Raw genomic sequence first — 10936 nt, 5'->3', positions numbered from 1 at the left:
CGTAGGAAACAATTGGGAAAAATATTCATTGCTCCGGTTCCACGTCGATTCACGCTGTAAAATGTATGTGGCCCACTGAAAATCTATTAGCATTAGCAACATGTTACTGGGATGTTATTCAAAAATCATTCCGACGTTTTAATCTCCGTTTAGCCTGTCAACTTCGCAGGGGTTAAGGGGCCAACCATATATAAGAGAGAGTTTCTAATAAGACGTTAGTACTTCCCTACCGTTCTGTAGAGCAGTCGTGTGTTCCACAGTGTCACTTTATCAACTCGTGATAGCTAGCGAAATAATAATAATTCTAACGGAATATATACTATCGGTTGTCAGTTCATAATATTGCAATAATAGCTGTGATATTTCAACGTTAATCCAAGTTTCAAATCATTAGTGAATTTTAAAAGCAATCAACAAGCTCTGGCAACAGTTTCCCTCGTCTATTAATTTTCCGTTTATTCGTTTTTGAATTTGGCGGTTCTAATAGACTACGTGCGCGCGAAACTCTAGACCAATCAGACTCCTCCTTTCAGTCAGCTGACCCATTTGAAGCGAGGTTATAAATACAAGTGAAAATCTCCGGCAGGGTCTCTTTTCCAAAGTATTCGTGAGGGGTTGTTGGGATATCGAGTGTAGAGAGAAAAGGTTTAAAATGCCAGAAACCGTCAAAGTTAACGGGTACGCCAAGACCAACGGGCACAACTACGAGACCGAAAATGGATCTACATTCTTATTCACATCGGAATCCGTCGGCGAGGGACATCCAGGTTAGTTTTCATTTTTCATTCTAGTCGAAAAAATATGGCCGACGACGCGACATGTGCGCGTCAATATATTGTAAACAGTTCTTTATACCATAGCGGTTCGATATTCCGGCCGTTTTTTGACATACACTCGGTCTTTGTTTCCAAATGTATTGTAAACAAAGCTGTCATTTTTGCGTTGTGGGTGAATATTATGTTGTGCCCCACGCGGTAATAATATATCGCTGAAATGCACGTGGTCCCAGGTGCAAGTCTCTGAACTTTTATGAAAGCGATGAAGCAAACCGAATGTCAAATTGTTTTTTTTTTTTTTCAGATAAAATGTGCGATCAAATAAGTGACGCAGTTCTGGATGCCCATCTCGCGCAGGATCCCAATGCCAAAGTTGCTTGCGGTAAGTTGTTTTTCCGTTTGCGTCATACAATAATTTTATTTGTTATTTTCTCTTACGTCTCTCTCTAAAACGAATGTGTATTGTTTCCAGAAACTGTCACCAAGACCGGCATGGTTCTATTGTGCGGTGAAATAACATCTAAAGCCGTCGTGGATTACCAGAAAGTGGTCAGGGATACAGTCAAGCACATTGGATACGATGATTCTTCCAAAGGTAAACATTTCTATCAAATCTAACCTCAAATTTTCGTAATGATGCGATGAACTGATATGAAATTAATATTGTTTTCTTTTTTATATTGCGCATTTTCTTTCCGATTGCGTGATTAACAATGCATTTTGTTTTTGATCGAAATTTGCGAGTGGCATCACTCACAGATAATAAATTATTTCTCAATTCGTGGAACTTATTGTAGAATTAATTATTAAAACATTAACTTCCAGTGCAAGTAATTGTCTGAAATGAAAAGTGACATAAAAGCAATACAATAAATCTGCAAAGATGATGAAATTCTACGTTTCGGTTTGTGTTGTATCCCAGTGATAAAATCCGAATGGAACAGACTTCTAGTAGGTACATGCATAGTGGCGTGCGATAACCTACAAACATATGTGTTATTATTATTCTACACTTCTAAACAATTCCCTCTGCGATATCAATTTATTATTCTGACCAATTTAGTTAAATTAATTGTTTCACTGTGATAGTTGACATTACCAACTAATTTTTGATAGCAAAGAAATAATTCTATTACCGCACCACTGTTTAGAGTAGATATTTTTCTCTGATCACAACTTTATGTGAATATTGTTCCATTTTCCATCTCAGTAAATTCTGACATTAGTTGTTAGTTATAATTGCTACTTTTTGTAAAATATTTTCAACTACAGCACAAGTAGTGGTGTCAGTGATGGATCAAAAATATTCTTTTTGTGATTTAGGTAGGTGAATAATTAAACGTAAAAATAACATTGTCAAATTGAATTGCGAGTCTAAATTTACACATATAGAATTCATAAACACCCGCCCGATATCTTTGGGCATTTGCGGGGTAAGACGGGACTGTGGGTGGGTGTGTGTTCTGAACTAGTTTGAAATACTTTCTTAAGGTTAAACGCAATGCTCTTTGTATTCTACGTGTTCACAGATGGCGTTAATTAATTTTGTTTAAATACGCTTTTGCAAGGTATTGCTTTACAGTATTAAGACAAATTATTTGTTTGCGCCCTCATATACGCAATATGAATATGAATAAATAGCTTTGTCCATATAAAAACTCAATTCTATCGAGAAAGGCATACAAATACAATATTGGATTGAATCATCGGTAAAATATTGTATTTGTGTGCCTTTCTCGAAAGAATTAAGTTTTTAAACGAACAAAACTATTGATTCATATTCATATTGCGTATATACGGGCGCAAACAAATGATTTGTCTTAATATTGTAAAGCAATACCTTGCAAAAGCGTATTTAAACAAAATTAATTAATTAACGCCATCTGTGAACACGTAGAATACAACGAGCGTTGCGTTTAACCTTAAACTTTGATCGGTGAGAACAGACATTAAAAATTAATTATTATTAGTTCAGCTGACAGCGTGTTAGCATAATAATTCCTGTATTAGAATGAATCTGACCATATTTACGGAACTTAGGATTTGACTGGAGAACCCTCAACCTTCTGGTAGCCTTGGAACAGCAGAGCCCTGAAATTGCCCACGGTGTTCACGTAGACAGAGAAGACATGGACATTGGAGCTGGTGACCAGGTACTACGGACACTCTAGGGCTCCATCATGGGAAGCATTTCTCTGCCTGCTCATACGGCGCTTCCCCGATCTAGATTTAGGGGCGCCGCTGATCATTTCATCGCATCCTCCACTCTTGAATGTCCGGGTTTAGAAATAAGTTTTTTCCGCAGAAGCTGGTTTTACTAAAATATGCAGCAATGTGCTCCTGAAGTCCGTTGGAGATAAATGTCAAGAGGAAAAATAAAGTTTAACTTTGGTGTTCGACTTTTTTCATTTTTTATCTTTCATAATTAGTTTTTGATAACGTATTTATCTTCCTCGATATCTTTTTGAAAGAAACTTACGAGGTTAATAGTGTGAAGTGACTATGTGTACCTTCTATGGCCTCGGGCTATTGTTATTTTTTATTGCATAAATTTTTAAAGGATGTTTAAATCTTCTGTAACTGACTTACTAACTACATAATTTGAATTTTCTTGAAATTTAATAGTTTTTTTATAAATTTCTAGAAACATACTTTTAATTATTTTAGGAAAATATTTAATTGCGGTACATTTACCAAATTCGTATAAACTGCAGCATGTTTTGGGATTTCAATTGTCATTGGTGCATGTCACGACTGGGAACAATATTTGAACTTACTACACAGCACATTAATATCTATTTTTAAACGCAATCTTTCTTTGGGATTTTTTCCTTCATAAAGTTAATGGTTCGTTGAGAAAATAAGATATTGATAACTTTATTTAAATTGAACAATTATTAAAATTCAGCTTGATAACCTTTATTGAACTCTGGCAACATAATAATTTAAAGCTGAAATTATTTTACCGGCTACAATGTGGTATATATTTTACTAAAAATTACATATCACCTGATAATACTTGTATTTCAAAAAATATTGCTTAAAACAAATAATTGGTTTTGTTTTTCTGTGGAAGATTATTTTACTTAAGTCAAATATTATTTTTATATGATTATTTAGTGATATGATGATTTTATCGTTTGCATAAGAGTGAAATTTTCAATAATTTATTGTACAAATAATCATTTATTGATTCTTATTTAAAATACATATTATATTGATCTTCATTTATGAGCTTTGATGTCAATTTTACTAATAAAATGTTGCTGTCTGTACTAGTGGTGTATAGGTTCAGCTGGAATGAGTTCTTGAACCTGAATCCTTTCCGGAAAGCGGATCCCACTCCTTTTTAAAATCAACTACTCCCAGAGAACTTGAACTCGAATTCCTCTCATATCAACCTAACTCGCTCCCGAGTTCTCGGTGAACCAAGACCGTGCATGGGTCCGGGACTCAGAACCCAAACCCACTCCTTGAACTCGAGTTCTTTTAAAAGGAGGAAGTCCTCGGAGACCTCCGGCAAAATGCAGAACCTTCTCATCTCTAGTCTGTACATCAACAATGCTTAATTAAAGATTATACATGTATTTATGCATTCTCTCTAAAGTACATTATTAATCTGTTGCTTCACAGTTGAATACATACTTTGAAGTGTTTTAGATTATCCTGTATCGTTGTGGAATGCGTATTTTTTAGAGGGTGGTAATGTTTGATAAATAAAAACTTTTCTTTGCAACAGATTCTGTGTGTACATTTTACATAGGACATATCAGTATAAAGCGGCTATGTATATCTTTTATATAAAATAACCTTCATGTTGAAATATAAATATCGTCCCTGGGAATCCATCACCACATCAATAAATGAGTATGTGAAAGCCTAGTGTAATTCCTTTTAAATGAAGTGTTATTGCGTTGAGATGATAATGGGTTCGTAGCGAAGATGGATATATTCAAGGGATTGCTTGTTAGGATTTTACAGTCCCGGCTTACTTTGCATGCTTGTATTAAGATTGTGGTGTCCTGGTCATGTCAGGTTTCGACTACAAGACGTGCAGCATCCTTCTGGCACTGGACCAACAGTCTCCAAACATCGCATCGGGAGTGCATGAGAACAAAACTGACGAGGAGATCGGGGCGGGAGACCAGGTCAGATGATGACTACACTCGCTTTTTTCTTTCTTTTCGCTGTCTTCCTGCCTTCTATAAATCTTACGTCTAATACTTTCAACTCTTTATTTAGTTAAAATGTTCACTTAATTATCGAAGAAAGCTTTACTTTGGTTTTGGATCTATTTTTTTAACTCCTAAAATTACTAAAATCAAACGGGGCAGTATTTAAATAGTAAAAAATTTGTAGTCATGCTAATGGAAATTAGTATGCATTACTTTGCCAAGTGTTAAGTCATGAAATATAAATAATATATATCTATACCATGTTCCTTGTAAATGTATGTATATTAATGTACATAATATATGAAAATCTTTCAAACACATGCTTCTAATTGTAAGCACACATAGTTAACATCTCTGATACACTTTCCAGCCATTTTATCTATAATATATCATGTACTCCATTTCACTACTAACATTTTTATAAACTTAATATTTATCACAATTTATTAATAATATTACTGCAAGGTCCTGGGATCATTTGATTACGATTTTGTACAACATGTCCGATTAACATGCGATATGAGAAGTAATTTACGTGTGTTTAAATTTAATTACGTATTGTTTTGTTTATTAACAAAAATTATAATGATTTGAACTAGAAATGACTTATGATAAAGCAGCGCTTTGTTCGTTTGGAGGCCAGTTCATTCCTGATTAAATTTATATCTTGTAACGAATGCGTTGGGTCAGTGAGAGGACGGACAATTTCTTCAAGATATTACTAATGATCATTATTGTATTTTGTTGGGTGTTAGTTATTATTTTGTAATAGTGTGAAAGGTCATTTCTTGCAATTAGATTTTATAATTTGAGATACCGTGAGTTTATGGACATACTTTATGGCAAATCTTAAATTGTATGTTCAGCTATAGCATTAAATAATTGCTATCACTAACTTGAATTACAGTTAAATATGCTCAAATCCATCGACAAGTAGAATTACCTCTCGCAACTTTTATGTTTTAAATTAATTGTTAGTTTTTATTAATTAATTCAATTAGGAACGGTTAGATACCCAGCTACCACAAAGATATTGGTAGTGTAATGCATAAATGATTGTAGCAAAATAATAAACGGCAACATAATTCAAACTCGTGTCTGAGTTTATATGTATTCTAGATGAAACTAGTAATCTCAATTTCAAATAAAACATTGTTATACTAATAAAATGATGACCTACAAACGCAGTTATTTCATCAGAACATAAGTTCTCTCTCTCGCTGTACATAGTAACATTAAAAAGCAAATTACTGATAAAATTAAATAATAGTTGGATCAGTTGCTTAATCCTCTGACCACTTGTTACTTATAAATTTCTTTGGCTAATGTATGCATTACAAGGCAGGTAATTGACATCCGTTACTAACACATGTATGTTATGTCTCCAGGGCTTGATGTTTGGCTATGCGACTGATGAGACAGAAGAATGTATGCCCCTCACCGTGGTGTTAGCTCACAAGCTGAACTTCCGCATTGCTGAACTTCGCCGTAATGAAGAGTTCTGGTGGGCCCGTCCCGACTCCAAGACACAGGTAAACAAACATCATCACATCAGAATTGTCTCAAAACTTCACTCAAGTCTGAGTGATCTGCTATTAATAGTATATCTGGTTTTCCAATTTTAAAAAATCTTTGTTTTTTTTTTCTTTGTTTGTTTATTAATTAATTAACCTGTTAACCGGGGAGTTCAGTTTTGAATTACGCAGCGTATAACGGGCGCGAACTCCTTCACTAGGACGTATCAATACGTCACGCCCGGTGGACGTTAATTTGACTTTTATTTTTTTTTATTTATGCATCAAAAAAAGTGAAAACATCGAATTAAAAAAATCGAATATTTACAAACAATTATAAAGATTACAAATAAATATAAAAAAGGTTTTAATTACAGAACAATAAATAAAAGCACACAGATAAAAGAGAAACATTAAGTTTAAAAAATTAAAAACTCAATTTCTGTGTGATGTGTTCGGAAATATACGTCCCGTTCGTTCCAGGGCGCAACATATATTTCAAGGACGTATTTATACGTCCTACCCGTACCGTTTACGTTTGACGTATTTATACGTCCCGCCCGGTTAACAGGTTAAGGGGTTACACACCACTTTTGCACTTAGAAAAATAGGTGTAAAAATAAAATTTGATGCAGCTATTGAATATATTAAAGAAAAAAAAAATACTAATGTACATAGTACTTTTATAAATAATTTGAAATAATAATGAATAAAAAAAAATAACAGATATAAGCCATCAAGTAGGACCTTCTTTTGAAAATTCTTGCTGATGGTGTAGGCAGTGGCGGCTCGTGACTTTTGATTGTGATAGGGTGCTAAGTTTGACAAATTCGCCATTATTGATGGTGTTTATTCCAAAAGGATGTTTAATTTTTATCCGAAAATTAAACATCCTTTTTTGTATGAATATTTAAGTTAAGGATTTCCAGAAAATTATCTTACAAAAAACCGAAATTTCGAATAAAAATCGTTTTCGGATACAACAACATCAAAAATGCCATTTTTTGTAATATTAGCACTCTAGTACACCCAAAAGTCACGAGCCGCCACTGGGTGTAGGTACTTATTTTCTGTCAGGCAATCCAATCAGTTTGTTAAATTATAAATATCTGATTATTTTTTTTAAGTTTTAGAAATGCTGGTGTTTGAGAAAATATTCTGTTTTTGAGTTTAAAATATTTATAACTTGCGAAAACAAACATTAAATCCCACGCTACATCTTAAATAATATTAAACAAAATATGTTTGTAAATTTTAACAAAATCAGAAAAGCATTTTTTTTTTTACCTTTCACAGGTGACATCTATATAATATATAGGTATATAAAAACACGCATATTCAAATGCAATGTTGTGTCAAAGCAATCAGTGAAGAACTTTTGGAGATTTAAGATCTTGAACAAACTAACATTTACATGTTTATTTATATAGATAGATGAAATGACAAATTGTGAGGTGGCTATAATGTTTAGATTATTTTTAAAAGTTTTAATGTTTGCATTCACTATTTAAATACTTCAAAAATTATATGTTTATTCCTAATAATAAAATTTGTTAAGTGTATTGTATCACCCCTCAAAAAACAGTTTTCGGACATTCAGAAATATCCCATTTCTTTGAATTTTATTGAAAAGCGGAAACACATACAAATTCTCTGACTTTGTGACAGCTTCTTTAAGAAATATAACAGTCAATATGTCAGAGGCCTAAAGGGTTAAAATCTTAATAAATTATGTAACTTTCCGTGAATGATTTGGTCTGCCAATGCTGATTAAAACATGATTTGTTCACATTTACTGATTGAGTGCTTAATGAACATTGCTTTGCTTTCAGGTGACCTGCGAGTACTTGTTTGACAACGGAGCCACCATTCCCCAGAGAGTGCACACCGTTGTGGTTTCCATGCAACACTCAGAGAAGGTAACTGTCACATAAATGTTTCTTTGGCCATACCACTCCTAAATGACACCTATAACAGAAAGTGATATTAAAACTTGGCCATAATCGGCTATTTTTATTGTGTTTTTTGTTCTCAAAAAAAAATTATTATGATGAATTACACATTTTTATGTCGATTAATAAATTTTCTTTAGCGATTTAAAATGTGCCATTTTCGATTTGCCACCAAGATGACATTCATTATTTGTGAATATGCCTGCGTTGATGTTACGCCGGGAGGCGACCGACAGCGGTCTTATGAGCCAGTTGCATTTTACCTGTCATAATGACATAGCCAGTTGGAACTGCTTTGGAATGTGCGGAATTAAACCTTTTTTTAAATCAAAAACTATGAATGAAAGTATTAAAATTACAAATTTTTAGAACAATGATCAGAATGACTTTGAATCTTCCATTCATTTTTAACGGTATTCATAGTTAGTGAAAATTCCCTTATTCATGCACATCTAGAAATCTTGACAGCTTTAGCAGAGTGTCTCTCAATTGGTTAATTTGAGGACCCTTTGAAAAATAGCATATTATATTATTGTATGCACAGTTTGTTGAAATGGTTTATTTTGGTTTAGATATCTCTGGAGGAGCTGCGCGAGAAGGTGATGGAGAAGGTTGTGAAGCATGTGATCCCAGCACAGTACCTGGATGACCAGACTGTGGTGCACATCAACCCTTGCGGACTCTTCATCATCGGTGGACCACAGGTTAGTTTCTTTCATTCACAATCCCGGCACAAAGAGTTCATAACTTCAGGGCCATGATGTTAACCTCTGCATACAAGGAAATCTTTCCACCGTCTTTACATCAAGCCTCGCCCAGTGGTTTTACTTCCAGTGGCTGATGGAAAACATGTAACTGTTTACAAAAAAGTTTTGTGCGCAGTAGACCCGGCTTGAGCAACACAAATCTCTTTATGCAAAAAATCGTTGAGAAACCCAAATAGTTTGCCAGACCAATATTTTTTATTTGACAAGACAAACCATTTTCTCAACATCTTCCTTAACCTATCTGGTACCTGTTTTTAAATAATTGTTTAATATTTGCAGTCTGATGCTGGTCTAACGGGGCGCAAGATCATCGTGGACACATACGGCGGCTGGGGCGCACACGGTGGAGGAGCTTTCAGTGGCAAGGACTTCACCAAGGTAGACCGCTCCGCTGCATACGCCGCGCGCTGGGTGGCCAAGTCTCTCGTCATGGCCGGGCTCTGCAAGCGCTGCATGGTACAGGTGGCGTACGCCATCGGAGTGGCTGAACCTCTCTCCATCACAGTCTTTGACTACGGCACATCCCATAAATCCCAGAGCGAACTCCTGAGCATTATCAAGAAGAACTTTGACCTCCGGCCCGGCAAAATAGTAAAGTGAGTATGGCTGCTGTTGCATGATAATAGTGTTTAATTGTCTGCTGGGTACAAGTAGAGACTGACGGTGTACTTAATTGTCTATTGCAGGGAACTGAACTTGCGCGCACCTATCTACCAGAAGACCTCCACCTATGGCCACTTTGGGCGCTCCGGCTTCTCGTGGGAGACCCCCAAGACCCTGATTGAATGACTCCAGCGCTGAGTGTGATTGTTGTAAATAATTTATTGGGTATTGGTTTTGTATCCCAATTAGCTTTAGTCGTCGCCGGACATGGCGCTCTCGTATTAATCTCAGCGTGCCGCGCACATAGCTAGGACGTTACTGTTACAAGATGAAGATGAGCCCACTTCACTAGGACCAGGCCACAGTCGACTGGGGGAGACAGAGTCCCCCGGCCGTCTGCAAATACTCGTGTACGAGCGGGAGGCAGATGAACACGCTTGATCTGCCACTGACGAAGCCTCCGCTGTACGCGCTTTGTGTTGTGTTTACGTAAAGGAGTCATATTGGAAAAGAGCCATTCCGAAAACACACCGGCCCTCTTAGTGAATTGGAACTTTTTCTTGCATTTACCTTTAAGGTGTTGTCGTTTTACAATTTGTTTACTATTTCCCTTTACATTAAGTGTAAACTGCAATTTACTAACTGTCGGGCTATTCCCGGCTACACACAGAACTTTGTAGGAATAGAGAGAAATGTGTATTTTTTATTTATCCTTGCATAATTAATTATTATCATGTATGTATTTTGATTCAACATGTTCATGAACTTTTATTGATAAATAAATGTATTTGCTGGCAAGAACCCAGGGTAAAGGCATTTTTTAGTTTGTCATTGTGATCCTTTCCTCTACTTTAAGTCAAACTAGAACACACCCACAGTGCATTGCCCAGTGCCATAACATACAATCTTATGCGGAAGATGGAACAAATCATTGAAGCTTCATACATAATAATATTATACTGATCTGCCACACTTATGCGACTTAGAGAGGCGTTACCTTGCGCCACTCTAGGTCGCCACGCAGAAAAGTAAAGTCAAGTGTACGTGTGACCCAGTTCACACAAACTGTCTGCACCTCATACATGCTCATGCACAACTAGTTAGTGCAAAAAATGCAGAAAAGTTTGAATGATGTGTACTTTCAAAAGA

The 10936-nt window shown here is 35.5% G+C and overlaps 1 protein-coding gene across 2 annotated transcripts; it reads left to right on the top strand.

Moving 5' to 3' along the window:
- The first annotated feature begins 217 nt into the window (after positions 1 to 217).
- On the top strand, positions 218 to 10603 carry Sam-S (S-adenosylmethionine Synthetase). Of its 2 annotated transcripts, none has more exons than XM_089632443.1 (9): positions 218 to 767; positions 1081 to 1158; positions 1249 to 1371; positions 2817 to 2929; positions 6340 to 6483; positions 8298 to 8384; positions 8990 to 9121; positions 9464 to 9780; positions 9871 to 10603. In XM_089632443.1, the coding sequence occupies exons 1-9, from the start codon at positions 653 to 655 to the stop codon at positions 9971 to 9973; spliced, it is 1212 nt and encodes a 403-aa protein (XP_089488569.1). In that variant the 5' UTR covers positions 218 to 652; the 3' UTR covers positions 9974 to 10603. The 2 variants fall into 2 exon arrangements, with proteins under 2 accessions (XP_089488569.1, XP_089488568.1); XM_089632442.1 differs by lacking the exon at positions 2817 to 2929 and adding an exon at positions 4812 to 4924 and having other exon boundaries at positions 220 to 767.
- Positions 10604 to 10936: the final 333 nt, after the last annotated feature.

This window comes from Hesperophylax consimilis, chromosome 6, assembly GCF_061612785.1.
Source record: "Hesperophylax consimilis isolate HC1 chromosome 6, BYU_Hcon_1.0, whole genome shotgun sequence".
In the NCBI taxonomy this organism is placed as follows: Eukaryota; Metazoa; Arthropoda; class Insecta; order Trichoptera; family Limnephilidae; genus Hesperophylax; species Hesperophylax consimilis.
Note: the sequence above shows the minus strand (reverse complement) of the source record. Positions and strands in the feature narration are given on the sequence as shown.